Source organism: Charadrius vociferus, unplaced genomic scaffold, assembly GCF_000708025.1.
Source record: "Charadrius vociferus isolate BGI_N301 unplaced genomic scaffold, ASM70802v2 scaffold964, whole genome shotgun sequence".
Classification (NCBI taxonomy): domain Eukaryota; kingdom Metazoa; phylum Chordata; class Aves; order Charadriiformes; family Charadriidae; genus Charadrius; species Charadrius vociferus.
In genome coordinates, this window is record NW_009647945.1 from 674,750 (window position 1) to 691,457 (window position 16,708).

The 16,708-nt window shown below is 57.3% G+C and overlaps 1 protein-coding gene across 1 annotated transcript in view; it reads left to right on the forward strand.

Moving 5' to 3' along the window:
- Nucleotides 1–16,708, forward strand: part of VAC14 (Vac14 homolog (S. cerevisiae)) — a 71,198-nt gene that overhangs the window by 45,188 nt on the left and 9,302 nt on the right. Inside the window, exon 14 of the mRNA XM_009883267.1 lies at nt 1,839–1,971. Within this exon, the coding sequence (XP_009881569.1) occupies nt 1,839–1,971 (133 nt within the window). The remainder of the gene's footprint in view (nt 1–1,838; nt 1,972–16,708) is intronic.

The following is a 16,708-nucleotide window of genomic DNA, read 5'->3' on the forward strand; positions in this document are numbered from 1 at the left end:
GCTGGCTCATGGATAATTTACTGTCTACCAGGACCCCCAGATCCTTCTCCTCAGAGCTACTTCCCAGCAGGTCCACCCCTAACCTATACTGGTGCCCAGCATTCTTCCTCCCCAGGTGCAGGTCCCTGGGGAGGGTTTGAGAGTCATAAATGGGGTCGGTTCTGAGTGCTGCCTCAAAACGAAGCCTTATTTGCTTTCTGGGCAGAATCGGTGGGTGCCGCGAGCGGGTCCGTGCCCCGACCCAACCGCCACTCCGGGATGCTCCAGGCTGGAGGGCCCATACAGTGAGGAACATATAAAAGATACTTTTCTAGCAGATTAAGAAGCCATGAAGTTTGATGCACTCTTAGGAGGAATTCTTCACAGTGGGTACAGAAAGTAGTTCATTTTCCCAAATTTGCACCACAGAAAAGATAAAAATCTAATTAAGATAATCATTCAAGTCCTCTTTTCAGGTAATGATGAGGCTGTCTCCTTGAGAGGATAAATCCTAGTTTTGGATCCACATATTAGATTGGGAATGGTTCCTTACGGGCTCACATAAGGAACCCAGACACCTAATTTAAGTAGGATAATCTGGACAGCTTTCCTCTGCAAACCACATCCAGAGACCTTGCTCTTCTTTCAGTTTTTTTTAGCCTACCATTGGTGGAATTTTTTTCTACCTTTGTCCTTTTCTCTCTTTTGGTAGGAAGTTTGTTACTTTTAAGCATGGATCTAGCACATTTTTTTTTTAGAAATTTGCTGATGTGTAAGATTCAATGCTGTTATTCCCCTTTTGTGATAGGTAGCATAGTTTTATTCTATATTCAAAATACTGCTGAAATTGTAACTGATAATAAACAAAACATCCTACATTTTTGATGTCTATGTCAGAGCAGTAATCTGAAAAGTTTTTATGAAAGCAACGAGTGTTTTGGAAACATCTGCCTAACAGTTATGGTATCGTGGTGCAGGAAAACAGACAAATGAGGTTCACTATGACTTAAAAGGCATATTGACTTCCAAGGAACTGGGGTAGGCTGTGAAGATAGAAGGCAAAATCCAGAAATTGGGGGGAAGCAAGGATTAAGAGAAGGAGGTGTATCTCAGCACCTCAGAGAACTCTGAGAAGTTAAGAAGAAATTTCAGAAACTATTTGAAGGGATATAATACCAGTGGAGTTTTGCAAACAGAGAACAAAGGAAAAAAAAAAAACATTTTGGGGTACAATCTCTAAGCCTGGAGCTCTGCTGTGGTTTGACCGGTGCTTTGTGCCAACCCCCGGGGGCACGTTGTACGTGAGGCCGTAGCACCAAGTGGCTCCTGCTCTGCTCAGGGGAGATCACGTCACCGAGCGTAAACCGGTGGCCGTGCCGTGACCCGGGACCGAACGTGTGTGTGTGTGCCGCTACGTGCGCGCTGGGCTCGGGGCATCTCTGGCATGCGGGCTTGGATTAAAGGCTCTTCAGCTCCCCAGCAATCTGGTTTTCGGGCTGAGTGTAGATGCTGTATCCGAGGAGAAGGGCTTGCCCGTCCGTCTAGAGCCTCCCCCACCCCTTCTCCTATCAGCTACCGAAGCCGAGCGGCTCTGGGGTGAGCTCTCAAAAAGCCCCTTTCACCCCCGTGTGCTGCTTCAGGGGCTGGGACCACCACGAGATGCTTTCCCCGGGGATGGAGAGAGCTGCGGCAGGGCTGGCTCTGCTTGGACCGAGCAGATGGGGTGATAGGAGGTTTGAAAATGGTCTTTTCGTGCAGCAGCCCTCCTCTGCTGAGCGCTGCGACCCTGTTTTGGGTGTCTGCTTTGGCAGGAGGACTCTGGCTGCTCTAATTGCTCTCCTTTTCCCCCGCATCCCCAGGTACCAAAGGCTTGGAGTGCTCGCCCTCCACCCCCACCATGAACTCCTACTTCTACAAGTTCATGATCAACCTGCTCAAGCGCTTCAGCAGTGAACGGAAACTCCTGGAGACCAGAGGAGCCTTCATCATCAGGTCAGAGCACCCCGCCGAGCCTCGCCGAATCTCCCCAGTGCCCCCCGGGCAGGGTGGGACGGGGACGACGGGCTCGAGCAGCCCAAGCACCGAGCTCCCTCAGAGCCAAAAATCACACCTCCAAGCCTCCCTCGCTTGCCGGTGGACGGTTTCAGAGCAAACAGGACTTGCCTTTCGCATGTCCAGGCACCATATTTCTCCCTCCCATCCCCGGAGGCGAAGTAGCTCCTTATTAAATAGCATTGTCAGAGCCCGTTTCGTTAAGAAACAACTAGACCAGCCAGAGCTTGAAGACAAGTTTGGGCTCCGAGTGCCAAATCGAGTGAATCCCTCCACCCGGCTGGGCGAGACGCTCGCCCGGCGGAGCCTCAGCCCCCCAAAACCGCGTGTTTCGATGCTTGGCGTTGGTCGGTTTTGCTTCGGCTTCTTAAGGAGCGGAGGCGGAGGCTGGAAAGCCGAGCGTCCTGGAGGCTGGGGAGCCAGATGTCGCGGCAGCTGGCAGGGCATCGTCCTCAATGCGGCGAAATGTGGGGCAAGGGACGCCGATTCCTCGGCTCGCTGGGAAATAATGGGCTTAACGGTCGAAGTGAGGTGGGGAAATCAGCGAGGAGGTTAGGGGGAGGCAGGGCGAGGATTTTCCTTCCCTTCTTTTCAGGGAGGTGGCATCCAAATGAACGTGGGGAGAGCGAGAAACCCAAACCGTGCTCCCGTGGGAGGAGAGAGCTGCTTCTCCAAAGGCGGAGGGGGGCACGAGGCGGAGGGAGGGGGGTGTCCCATCACCATGCTCAGAAAATAAAGCATGCGGAGCTCTCAAAATCCGCTCGGCCAAGCTGGGCGCTGTGCCCTGCCCTAAAAAGCTGATTTCTCTCGATTAAGAGCCGTTTAGATGTGGTGTTGGGGGACATGGTGTAGGGGAGAACTTTGTAGAGTAGGGTAGATGGTTGGACTGGATGATCCCAAGGGTCTCTTCCAACCTAGACGATTCTGTGATTCTATAATTCATCCCGTGGAGCGATTAACATGGAGGGGAAGCGCGGCGGGGCGCAATCGGGAGATGAAAGGCGGGCAGGGCAGGGGTGGAGCCGCTCTTTGGGGGGCATAATAGAATTTAACTTACTCTTTCAGATTTCCATCAGATCTATTTAATGATAGTACATTAAATTTCCCCCCCCCAAAAAAAAAAAAAAAAATCCAGCTGAGAGTATGATTTTTTGCTTCTGCTAAGAGTCTGGAAATGCTGGGATTAATCATATGGGGATCTAAGAATAGGGAAGAGGCGATATCCCACTGGTGGCATCCCCTCTCTTCTCCCTGGTCTACACAGCCCCTGGTTTGAGCAACCCCTGCCAGGGGAAGCAGCCCTATTCCTCGTTAAGGGTGCGGGGCAATTAGAGCAGCAGCGAGCCTGGGCAAGGTCCCATTTCGGCTTTCCCCCGTGTCACAGCCACCTCAAATCTTCCCCTCCGGCTCTGGCAGGATGAGCCTTGGCCGGCGGGGCCGGCTTTCCCAGCAGCCAGCCGGCGGTGCGGTGCGACCGGCTCGCGGCAGCTCAGCAAGTCGGGGCTTTTTACGGTGACTCATGCCCCAAAAAATCCTGTGAAGCGCCAAAAAAAAAAAAAAAAAATTAATAATATATGACTCTGTCCTTTGTCAAGTCACGTTGGGGCTCACGTGGGGTAGCCGCAGGTCTGGAGCCAAAGCGGTGGTGAGCCATGGCCTTGGGGTACTAGTGATTAACTCTGAAACCTACTGATGGCGGTTGAAGTGCCGGTTTTAGCTACATCTCTGTGTCCTCCGGAAAAAAAAAAAGGAAGATGGGAACAGAGCAGGGAAAACTTTTACAGGACTCTTTGGAAAAGACTGATCTCTTGCCGGAGAGCCCCAGTTGAACGTGGGAGCCTCGTGGTGCTATTTTTAGCCACTTTTCAAATTGAAGCCATATGTGCATTCCCACGTTACATCCCGCCCCTGTCCGCAAGCCAGCTCAGCTGTTTGGCGCAGCGGGGTGAGAAGCCAACCTCGTGTTTGCCTTGGGAGACGCTGGTGATGTTTCATCCCGAGCTGGAGAGCGCGATGGGGATGCTGGAGAGACCGGGACGGGGTGTGAGCAAGTGCCGTCCTCCCCCACCGCCGGCACGAGCCCTTTGCTCCCTTTGTACCCATCATCTTCCCCTCCCCTCCGGGACCACCGTCGCCCCTTCCTGCTGCCAGCCAGCCCGGGAACGGGGAAGCAGGGAAGGAAAATCGACCTGTTAAGTTTCAGCAATGATTTCCAGCGCTGGGGGGGAAAGGGAAACGGGGGACGGGGTTTTTATTAAAGCGCAGCGCGGCAGTTTTCCCTCGGCAGTCACGTTGCCGAGTTCGAAGGTCTGTGAGGTCAGGCGGAGGGTCTACGGTTAAAAGTAGTTTATTTCTAACCCGGCTCAAGCTCGTTCCTGTCCGGTTGCTGACGCTGAAAGGACTTCAATCTCTCTCCTGATGTGTCCTTGGAGTCCCGGGGGCAGAGGTGATGGTACGTCATGCGCCTGAGCACAGGAATGTGGTTTGAGCAGCAGTCTCTGCAGGAGCCGCTGGAGGTGGGACCATCCCTTGCTCTGTAGGGACGTGTGGTCCCCAAGACGTGCAGAGCTGCTCCGGTGCCTGCCCACCGCGGAGAAATGGGCGGGAGAAGCACCCACGGCCCTCCCGGGCGGAGGTGGGGGCTGTGATGGGTCACCATCAGTGAGCTCGGTCCCAAGCTGGGTATCTTGAGATGGTTTGCCAGAGAAGACAGGGTGGAGCTAAACAGAAACCCAGACTGCCTTTAAAATAGCAGGCAAAGCTCCAAAAGCTTCTATCATTCATAAGGAAGACTCCAGATCATTTCTCCTCCCTTGCCTGGGACCAGTGGGCTGGGGAATAACCCAGCGCTGGCACATGGTCCATCTGCCAGCGCCGCTGGTGCATCCAAGAGATGCCCTTCTCGGTCTACCGCCTTCCCCGGTGGGATCCGGCACGGCGTCACCAGATCAAACCGTGGTGTGATGCCTCACCCGTGCCACCACCCAAGGGGACCTCAGGCAGGGAGAGCCTGCGGCCGCGGCGCAGCTCATACACCGGGCAGCATCCAGGAAAGGGCTCTTCAAAGCCGCTTAGATGCCTCGTGAGCGCCTGGGCGAGGGATCCTCTTCGCAAAGGGACGTGCTGAGGGGGCTCCAGTGGTACGAGTCACCCAGAGCCTCACGCTTTCCACCCCTCTCCCCTTGGGGAACCGGTGAGGTGGCAAACCTGCTGCCGTGGTCCCTTCCAAGGAGGTGGGGTCTTTTTGGCATCGCAGCAGACGGGGGTTTCCTTTAGGGGTCAGTCTCTCTCGCCATCACTTGTGACTTTTGTGGGGGGCCAATAAGGTTATTCCATCTTCAAAACTCAGGAGTGAAAGTGCTGCCTTCTCTTCTCCAGTGAGGCACGTTTGCACTCCAGAGCGTCTCCCAAAGGGTTGTTGGAGGCAGGAGCACCAGCCGTCGCTCGTCGGCGTTCCCTCTCGCCTTGACGAGCAGACCCTGAGACCTTCTCGCTAATTGGGAGCTATCCGCCCTAGCTGGCACGTGGCCCTCCTGGACTCAGCGGAGCCCTTAAGCAAGAAGCAAATATTCGCATTCAGCTGTTGGCCACCCGACGAGGGCTTGGAGAGGCAAAAAAAAAAAAAATGCAGAGGAGATGCTTCCAAAGCATCACATGGCTCCTTGGAGCGGCACGGCCGACCCTGCGGGAAGGAAAACTGCTCCGGCCGCTCGGGAGGCAGGCAGCGGAGCAGCACTGAGGTTTACGGGCTGGATTTAACACCTCGCTCGGTGGTACCGGCGCTGTGGGATGGGGGGGATTAAGGGAGAGGCTAAGCCCTACCTAAGCCCCTAAGCTCAGGCATTGGTGGCTGACGTGCCTTGCCAGGACGGCAAACGAACCCTCTGGGGTTACGGGATGTGCCGGAGTGGCTGGAGACATCGCTTTCGAGCGAAGGGCTTCACTTTGAAGCCCAGAGAGGCCGTTTTCGGGCCGAGCGGTGGCACCCCGGGGGCGCGAGAGGACGGCTGAGTCAGCGCTTCGCTCCCCCGGCGGGGACCTGCGCGTGGGGGTTGTCTCAGCATGTTTTCTAGAGCCGTTAAATAAAGCTCCCCGCTGGCGAGCACCTTCACACGGAGCCTTTTCTGAGGTTAATCACAGAATCATAGAATGGTTTGGGTTGGAAGGGGCCTTGAAGATCATCGAGTTCCAACCTCCCTGCCATGGGCAGGGACACCTCCCACCAGCCCAGGTTGCCCAAGGCCACGTCCAGCCTGGCCTTGAACACCTCCAGGGATGGGGCCTCAACAACCTCTCCGGGCAACCTGTTCCAGTGCCTCACCACCCTCAAAGTGAAAAACTTCTTCCTAATGTTTAATCTAAACCTGCCCTCTTCCAGTTTATAGCCATTCCCCCTCGTCCTGTCACTATGTGACCTAGTAAAAAGTAAAGCTGTGTGGGAGGGGGCCCTGGGGTGAGTCTTCAGCCACCTCCCGTGCGACACCAGGGGAGGTTTAGATTAGACATGAGGGAAAAGTTCTTCACCAAAAGGGTTGTCAGGCGTTGGAAGAGGCTGCCCAGGGAAGTGGTGGAGTCACCATCCCTGGAGGTCTTTAAAAGACGTGTAAACGTGGTGCTGAGGGCCATGGTCTAGTGGTGGGTTTGGCAGTGTGTGGGTTGATGGTTGGATTTGATGATCTTCAAGGTGTCTTCCAAACTAGACCGTTCTATGATGCGCGTGGCTTGTCCCTTCAACCAGGGCTGCTCCTTGGCTTTTTTGGGGGATGTTTGAACCCTGTGGGGTGGTGTGGGGGGCAGCCAGGAGGGTCGGCTGGTTCTCCATCCCCCTCTGGAAGACGGAGGCTGGAGCGGATAAGGTTATTCGGCCAATTCAGGGCTGGGGAGTTGGAAAATCCCAAGCCTCGTGATGGGGCCCGGCATTTATGGCTCCTGCAGATGGGAAAAGTTCACCCGGCTGGAAATCTTGAGGTCTCAAAGTCCTGCTGGGCTGAGGCCAGCGGCGAGCTGAATAGCGAAGAGCTGGGGGCAAACACCACCACGTCACGTTGGGTGCACGTGGGGCTTCACAGTGATGCCCTTGGCATGGGGTTGGGGTGGCCGGTCCCCTCTTTTTGGGCAGGAGGGGATTTTTCTGCCTCAGGGAGAGGCAGAACACCCCTTTCTCCCCCAAAAAGTAGGTGAAGGGAGGAAAAAAAAAAAAAGCGAAGTGGGTTTGAACACGCTGCCCGGGATGGGGAATGGGAGAGGAGGGGAGCAGAAGGGCCGGCGTGTCCTATGAAGCGCAGACATCCGATGCTCTTGGCAGGCAGGCAGCGAGGAGCGTGTTAAATCGCTTTTTGCTCGTCCTGCTTGGCGTTCCCAGGGCCCCTGCGCTCCGTCTGGGGCTGGGGAGGGAAGGGAAGGGGAGGAGAGGAGAGGAGAAGGCGGCCCATCAGCCATCCCAGCGGGGAGGGCTCTGGGGAGGGAGTGGGACGGGGGTTTAGCCACAGGCTCGGATAGCGAGGGATCAGCTGGGAATCCTGTACGGAGCTGGTGGATGTTGGTTTTGGGATGGAAGGGATGCTGAAGCCCCCAGGGTGCCACCGTCCTGCAGTGATGCACTGTCCCCTTGTCCCATCGTGCCTCCCCACCCCATCTTTAACCTCGTCCTTTCCTCCTGCCTCACTGTCCCGCCTCCCAGCCCATCGCAGAATCCCAGACTGGTGGGGGTGGGAAGGGCCCTCTGGAGCTCCCCCAGTGCCACCCCCGGCCAGAGCAGGGGCACCTCCAGCAGTGGCACAGGACGGCATCCAGGCGGGTTTGGGATGGCTCCAGAGGGGGAGACTCCCCCACCTCTCTGGGCAGCCTGTGCCACTGCTCTGCCGCCCTCACAGCAGAGAAGGCCCTCCTCAGGTGGAGATGGAACTGCCCATGGACACCTTTGTGCCCGTTCCCTCTTGTCCTGTCACTGGGCACCGCTGGAAACAGACTGTTCCCATCCCCCAGCACCTCCCTTGGAGGATTGATCAGCGTTGATAAGATCCCCCTCAGTCTTCTCTTCTCCAGACTGAACAGCCCCACGTCCCTCAGCCTTTCCTCACCAGAGAGATGCTCCAGTCCCCTCAGCATCTCCGTAGCCCTTTGCTGGACCCTCTCCAGCAGTTCCCTGTCCTCCTTGACCCGGGGAGCCCCGAACTGGACACGGTGCTCCAGATGTGGCCTCCCCAGGGCAGAGCAGAGGGGGAGGATGACCTCCCTCGACCTGCTGGCCACACTCTTCTTGATGCCCCCCAGGATGCCCTTGGCCTTCTTGGCCACCAGGGCACATCACCTCCTCAAGGGGTGCTCCAGAGCTAGGGCTAACCAAAATCCTCCTCTTCTCCCAGGCCAGGATGCTCTTGGGCTCCCCTGGACACGTGGTTTGCTTGGCCAAACATCTCCATACCTCCTGAGGAGCTGGAGGTTCCCAGGGCTGGCACGTGGGATCCCCTTCCGCTACTCCTTCCTTCGGCTGTGCTGATGCCACTGTGGCCCCTCCAGCTCCAACCCCATGCCCCGAAAATCCCTCCGCCCCACCAGCAAGTGAACTGGGGCTGGGGGGGGGATGCGTATCACCTCTTCCTCCCACCCTCCGCGCCGCTGCATTGCAGAACAAAACCTGCGTTTGTATTTCTTTTTTTTTTTCTTTTTTTTTTTTTTGCGGAAACTGTTCAGCTTCTACTCGGCTAAGTCCAGGGGAAAAAAAAAAAAAGGAAGGAAAAAAAAAAAAGAAGGGAAAAAAAGAATGAAAAAAAAGAAGGGAAAAAAAAAGAATGAAAAAAAAGAAGGAAAAAAAAGAAGGAAAAAAGAAGGAAAAAAGAAAAAAGGAAGAAAAAAAAAAAAGAAGGAAAAAAACATGCAGCCCCTTTGATAAACTGTGATATGAACTCGGGTAAAATCCAAACAGCTGTGAGCTGCTACAAGGGAAGCTTCTGTGTCGGGAGGCAGCGAGCCTGCGAAAATCCACTGCTCTGCCTGCCAGGATGCTCGCTGGCCGCCTGCCCTCCTGCTTTAATGAACTGTGCGCTCTCCCTCCCTCCCCCTCACCGCCTCGTGCCTGGCGGAAAGGAGGAACCAGAAAAAGCTTTTTATTTGTTTGTTTTCTGCCCATTTGCAAAGCAGAAAGCGGGGCTCCCTCCCGGCCGGGCGCGGGGTGCTGGAGCGGGGTGCCGAGCATCCCCAGCGCTGCGGGCTTCTCCTCGCTCCTCTCCAGCTCGTTTCCTCCGCGCCTCCTTTTAACCCCGCTCCCCCAAAATCTCCTCTCCCCGGCTCTGCCTCCACCCAGCTATGGGAAACCCTGCAGCCGGAGATCCGGAGTGGTGGTGGAGCGACGCGGGGACATCCATGCTCTCCTTTTTTACGCGTCTCCCACTGCCCCATCCGCCCACCGGCTCCTTTCGGGCTTTGATGTGAATTTGGGGTGGGATCCATCACCCCCGCTGTACCTCTAAACCCCCCCCCCAGCTCTCAAATTGCCTATTTTACATCCCGCCGTGGGCTCCGCCGTGCTTAATGAGGTTTTAATTCACCCAGGCTATAGGGCATCACGCTGGGCTCTCCGCTACCCATCCGCAGCCCCATGGAGCGGGAGCTGGAGGGGGAAAAAAAAACCCAAAACCCCAATTTCCCCCAGGCTAGAGGGTGGCGACGCGCTGGGAGCTGTCAGCGGCGCTACCTTCAGGATGGAAGAGCCTGGTTGCTCTCCGTAAGGATTATCCCCGCTGGGAGAGCAGGTGATGGGTGAGGCTGGACTCCCCCCGGGGAAGGACGGGAGATGCCATCCAGGGGATGAGATTTTGGGGATGAGCTCGCCGTCCTACCCGCCGAAATCTGCTCCGGGATCGGCCGGACTGGGAGCCGCCTGCAAGGATTTTGATGGGTTTTCCCGTAGAAAAATGGGAACCACATGTGAGCGGCAGCACCCGAGTGGGCTGGGACTAATTTGGGTCAGCGAGAGGGTGGAGGGGAGGAAGGGGAAGTGTGCGGAGGGGAGGAAAATCCTCCCGAAATGGCCAAGTTCCTTCAAAGGGCAGGGCCCCAGCGGGGAGGGGGGATATTTGCTCCCTCCCAGCGCTTTCCCCTGGCATCCCAGCCGGAGCGCTCCGGAAAAACAAAGCAGCTTCCAAGGTGTCTCCCAAATTTTCCTTGCCCGGTCGCTTGGGGTGAGGACCCTCATCGTAGGGGCAGCGGTTTTGGCCATTAGCTGCTAATTTAACCCATCTGATCCCATCGGTCGGGGCCGGGGGGGCGGTTCTGGTGGTGTTTCCTTCTCTTGCTCTGCAAATACGACATCACCGTTTATTCACCTCTGTGGAGGTAAAAGGCCGGACGAGGAGTCTGGGAGAGGCTGAATAACGGCATTTTTTGCCCCATCTCTCTTACAGAAGATCTTTCCCAGGATTATCCCCACGGCGCAGGGCACGCTGGCTTAAAAACCTCAAGGCAGTGCTGAGTGTTTTGCCTCCTGCTGCTCTCATCAAGGGATTTTTATAATTTTTTTTATACTTTTTTTTTTTTTCCCCCCATTCCTGCCTGCTTTCGAGCATCTCGCAGCCCATCCGCTCTCCGCCGGCGGCCCCCCCCCCCCCGTCCCGGGATGGGACATCCTGGGGTGGGATGTCCCGGAATGGGACATCCTGGGGTGGGATGTCCCGGGGTGGGACATCCTGGGGTGGGATGTCCCGGGGTGGGACATTCTGGGGTGGGATGTCCCGGGGTGGGACATCCTGGGGTGGGATGTCCCGGGATGGGACATCCTGGGGTGGGATGTCCCGGAATGGGACATCCTGGGGTGGGATGTCCCGGGGTGGGACATCCTGGGGTGGGATGTCCCGGGGTGGGACATTCTGGGGTGGGATGTCCCGGGGTGGGACATTCTGGGGTGGGATGTCCCCGGATGGGACATCCTGGGGTGGGATGTCCCGGGATGGGACATTCTGTGGTGGGATGTCCCGGGATGGGACATCCTGGGGTGGGATGTCCCGGGATGGGACATCCTGGGGTGGGATGTCCCGGGATGGGACATTCTGTGGTGAGATGTCCCGGGATGGCACATTTTCGTCTCCCTGCTGAAAATGTGGAGCTGTGTTAAAACCACCCTGCTTGGGAGCTCCTTCCCTTTGGTGCTTCTTCCCATCGGCGTGTGAGCTGCTCTCGGCCTGGAGCAGGTCCCCTTCTAGCGTCGGGTGCTTTTGGGGTGCTGGCGCTGCAGGGAGCATCCAGCCCTTCTCCTCTTGTGCATCTATGGGTCTTGGGAGGGTCAGGGGGGAGGGAGGCTCCTCGGGCTGCATCCCCCCCTTGGGATCCCTCCCGGGATGCCAAAAGGCAGCGGAGAGGCGGCAGGCGCAGAGGCAAGCCCGGCTTAAGGCCGAAATAACGTGGGGCATCTAAAGCACAGCATAAATGGGGGTGTTTTTTTCAGCTGCCACTCTTTCGAGTCGGGAGAGCGGCCGGGCTCGCTGGGTTACTCGCAGGGACCTCCTTCCCGGAGCACTGGGGTACGCCTGAGTGTCCCCGCTCCTCCTGTCCCTTCTCGCCGAAGCCATACGAGCGTTAGCGCTGCCTCGAGTGTGTCTGCACATGGCTCGGAGCCGGTGGAGCAAAATACAGCCGGTTTGCTCGAGCACAGCGAGGGAAAAGTCAGCGGCAGGTCCAAATAATCGAGGTGTTGGCAGAAGAGACGAGGCAGGGTCACCTCCCACCCCGGAGCGCGCTTGTCCCCGAGCCGAGCCCATGGGTCCTCCCACCTGCTGCCACCCATGGGACACTGCCACCCCATTCCAGTCCCTTTATTTCCTTCTGGAAAGCTTCACCCTCAAACACACGGTGTATTCCCGCCGTACTCCAACCCCAGGCTGGTCTGGGGATGCCCAACGGGACCGTCTTCCCCCAAATTTGCCTTCTCTATGGGGGAGAAATACGACTTGTCCCTATTGGAGGGGGTGTAAAGGCTCATCCACCTTTAGGACATCAACCTGCTCCTCGGCCACGCTTTTAGGAGTGAAAGCGGTTTTGTTTCTTCGTCTTAAAGTGAAGCGGTGGGGTGGGAAGGGGAAGGGCGAGTACAGGCACCACGGCTCCCACCTCTCTTCAGGCAGCGCACGCCCCGAACCCGATCAGCCTCTCCCGGCTCCGGTTGTCACGGCTCTGCGTCCGCTCCTTTAACCTATTTTATTTGCGGCGAAGAGAAATTATGGGGGGGGGAGGAAATAAGGCGCTTGTCAGTTTTCTTGAAAATTAGGCCACAGCTGTCAGCCTGAAAGGGAAGCGTACGTCTCAAAGGAAGGAGCTGCTGCTGCTTTACGCATCTCCCCCATCATCCCCAGCCAGCTCCTACCCTTCCTCCCCTTCAAAACATGGGATGCTTGCCTGAAAACGTCGCTGCCCGCTGGGAGTTCCCCTCCGGGGTCGGGTTCTGGAGGGTTTGGTTGAACGTGAGTCGTTCCCTTGGCCTGGGGAGGTGGGCTGGTGGGTTCCAGCCCTGCCAGGAGCACGCTGCGCCGCTGCTGCCGGTGCCTCCTGCCCGGGGCTTGAAGCCCCAAGAGCTCAGGGCAAGACTGGCATTTACCGTGAGACTTGCGTTTACCGTCCGTTTTGCCGTCGGGTTGTCGGCAGGTTTAAAAGTTGGAGAAGAAATGCCCTGGGGGGTTATTTTTTGCTTTCCTGGAGGGTTCAGAGGAGGAGAGCTGCCCGTTTTCCAGGTGAGCCTCCTGGAGATGCTCAGATGTTCCTCCATCTTCTAAGCTTTGCAGGTCCTCGATGACCACCTGCTTGCAGGCAGGATGGCTTTATCTGTGGGTCACCGTGAGGTTTCCTCGAGGAAACTCCTGGGACACACTAACTGGGGCAGCTGGAGGCTGGTGCTGGATGTGGACTTCCCCTTGGAGGAGTTGTCACATTCATCTGTGTTACGCGTAAGAATTGGGCAATGCCTTGGGCCGAGTGGACCATTAAGCTCCTAAATTTAGTTATCTTTTGGCTTGTGGCCCATCCCAGAGGGTATTAGAAGTTGATCATCTTCTGCACTGAAGATGATCAGAGGAAGAAACTGAAGAAGTTTGAAGAAACTTCTTCTGTCAGTTTGAAGAAACTTCTGAAGAAAAAACTCTTCCTTCTCCTCGGTACAGTCCTGTTTCCCCCTCCGGTTCAGATTGGAGCTGTGGGTGTTTCACTGGTCATATAAGTGCCCGGAGGTGTTGGATATCTGCTTAATAAACTGAAGATGACCTCTTTGAAGGACGGTGGTTTCCAGGCGGGAAACATCCAGGGTGGGAAGAAAGCTGGGTTCATCATGAGTCGAGTTGGACGTGCCCAAGGAGGTGACTCACAGCTTCGGTGGGCAGTGGGGAAGCCATCCTGCCAGCCAGGACGAGGACCTCCCGGCCGTCCCCGTGTCCCAGGGGAGCATCATCACAAGGAGCAGAAGCCGAGGGCTGAGGCTCTGCAGGACCGAGATGCTGTTTCGCCAGCTGGAGGGAAGAAGTTTTAAGCAGGACTCTACCCGTGTCCGTGGCAGTTCTCCAACCACCGGCACATCATCTGTGCCCAGCACGGCATCACCAAGCCGTCCCCGGGGCAGCAAGTGGCTCCAAGTCCAGAGAGTGTCCAGAGCTGCTGGATTTGGGCTGCTTGCCCCGGGAAATGGGGATTGTGCAATCACACTCTGCGATTCTTCATCTTTTCCCCATAAGTACGCAAGAGGTTTGGGTTCTGTGAGCTCAGCAGACTTGTGTAGAGACCCCCAGGTTTCAACTTGGCGATCCTAAATTTCCCATACGGTGAGAAGAACCTCTCGGGAAGCCCCCGTGCATGGGTGGCCCACAATGTCCCCGAGCTGGCTTTTTGCCCTGACTGCCATCCCCCAGAGCCTGGTGGCACTGGCTCCGGGGAGCTGCTGGCTTTCCCCTGGCTTGACGTTGATGTCCCACCTACGGAAAGGGGCTCTGGTTTGCGGAGGGGAGCGGAGATGAGCCCTTACAGCAGCGCCGTGCTCCTCTCGGGGCTCCCCCTCAGTTGCTCTGGGGGTCCCAGGGGATCCCCGGGGAGTGCCCTACGGCTGAGATGGCCCCGGCACAGCGCCGAGATGGCACCACGGCTCCTTCGGCAGTTGTCACGCCGACGGCTTCTGCCGAGCAGACGCTCCGTGGGAGGGTTTCCTTGTTTGCAGTGAAACACTCTGCACCTTTCCCTTTTCAAGCAAAGGCATCGCAGGGCTCATCTCTGGCTTCCCGAGATCCACACATCTCCTCCCCGGATCCGCACATCTCCTCCCCAGATCACACATCTCCTCCCCGGATCCACACATCTCCTCCCCAGATCACACATCTCCTTCCAGGATCTGCACATCTCCTCCCCGGATCCACACATCTCCTTCCAGGATCCACACATCTCCTCCCCGGATGCGCACAGCTCCTCTTTGGATCCACACATCTCCTCCCCAGGTCCACACATCTCCTTCCCAAACCCACACATCTCCTCCCCGGATGCACACAGCTCCTCTTTGGATCCACACATCTCCTCCCCAGGTCCACACATCTTCCCAAACCCACACATCTCCTCCCTGGATCCACACATCTCCTCCCTGGATCCACATATCTCCTCCCCAGGTCCACACATCTCCTCCCTGGATCCACACATCTCCTCCCTGGATCCACACATCTCCTCCCTGGATCCACACAGCTCCCCAGGCCCACACATCTCCTCCCTGGATCCACACATCTCCTCCCTGCATCCACATATCTCCTCCCCAGGTCCACACATCTCCTCCCTGGATCCACACATCTCCTTCCCAGATCCATACATCTCCTCCCAGGATCCACACATCTCCTTTCCAGGATCCGCACATCTCTGCTCTGCGGCTTTCACCAAGTTTCCCAGGGGGAACTTGATAACCATCACGAGGAACTGGGGCTGGTGAGGTTGAAAAGAAAGTTGAGGCTTTTTTGCACATTAAACTAGGTCTCCCCCAAACGCCCTCGCCCTTCCCGCTGATGGGCTCCCTTTCATCCCATGTTCCCGTTCCTGCCTGACCTGATGTCTCAAAAGAGCAGGTCGTGAACATCAGGACATCAAGAAGACTCCAACAGCCACATGAAGAGGGAGACACAAGTCCTGCTTTTGCTCACGTTGTCTTCTTGGCTGGAGCAGGCTCTTTGCTCACTGGGGGTGAGCCGTGATGGCTCTCCCGGCTCCAGAGTTGGTCTTCCCAAGGACGTGTCCGTGCTGTCCTGGGCTCTCCTTGGCCGGGTTGTACTTTACGGCTTCCCATATCCAGCAGATGCTGATGCACCACCACGTATCCCGCTCCATCCCAGTCCCTGCAAGCCCATCCCCAGGAGACAGGGTCCTCTCTGTCTCATGACGAGGACCCGCGCTCGTTAGGGAAACGCGCCGGCGGAGGCGTGCTTTGAGATGGGAATGGGTGGCTGGGAGAGAGGGGGAGGAGGGGGCCAGAGGGTCCCCGTTTCTCCTAAACTTCCCAAACCCTTCCCAATCCCGTACGTGAAACGCTATGAATTTTGAAAGCGGGAGCTGCCGGGGTTGCCATGGTTTCCCTTGCCCGGCGCAGCGGCTCCGGAACCTGGATTCGGCAAAGGCGGGGAGAAAAATGGAGGACTGGGATTTTCTCCGCCGCCGTGGTGGGGAAGGACGGGAGAACGGCATCCTCCTGCCTTCCCCGCTCTCCCCTCCCTCTCCCCTCCGTCCTAATTTTATCTTGTCGGGCTGCTTCCTCTGCAAATTCCTAAAGGATCCCAGCTGCTGGGCCGGGCTGGGGATGCTGCTTTTCCCGGCGGGAGGATTTCAAGGGGACGGGGATGGGGACGGGGATGGGCCATCGTGGGGGTCTGCGGGTTCCCCGGGCGAGCAGGGTCGAGCTGGGGCATCTCCCGGGGAGGCCGGAGCGGGGAGGAAGGGTGGCGGAAAGCTTTGGGGAGGAGAAGGGAAGGGAGCGGAGGAAGAGGGAGGGTGGGGAGGAAGGCCGGAGGGACTCTGCCCTCCTCGTACCCCAAAAAAAACCTCCACCGGCTCCTTCCCCGACTCCATCCCGGTTGCTGGAAGTGGGACAAGGAGCCATCCTCTCCCTGCTGGGGCCCCGTCTCTGCCCAGAGCTCGTAAAGCGAATCGCTGGTGCTTAATGAAGAAGCACCTGCTTAATTGAACGCGGTGGGACGGTGCTCAGCATGGCCGGGCGGAGGGAGGGGGTGCAGCAACGCTCCCACCCCCAAAAGGGCTCCCCGCGGATCCCAGCGGAGGAGACGGTGTCTCCGTCTGCGGCGGGGTTGGATTTCATCACCTGGGGGTTGAATTTTAATGGGAAAACCAGACTTCCACCCTCTTCGAGCCACCACGGGGGCTGCCCCGACCCTCCGCCGCCCCCCGTTCCCGCGGGGTGGGCTCGGGGACAGGGGACGGGGCTGAAGCGGTTAAAGGCGGGACGGGAGCTCCGCCAGCTCCCCTGAAATGATGATGTTTAGATTAGCCGGCTTTCCAGGCATGGTGCTGTCAAAGCAAGAGGGCCGGGAGGGACGCCGGGGCTTGCCCTTAATTGGAGATGTGGCTCTGAAGCCGCCCCGTGGCTCTGACGTCCCCTGGGCTCCCTGCCCCGGGGGCTTTTGGCTTGTGTGTCCCCCCCCAGGATGAGGCCACCCCAGCCCACCTC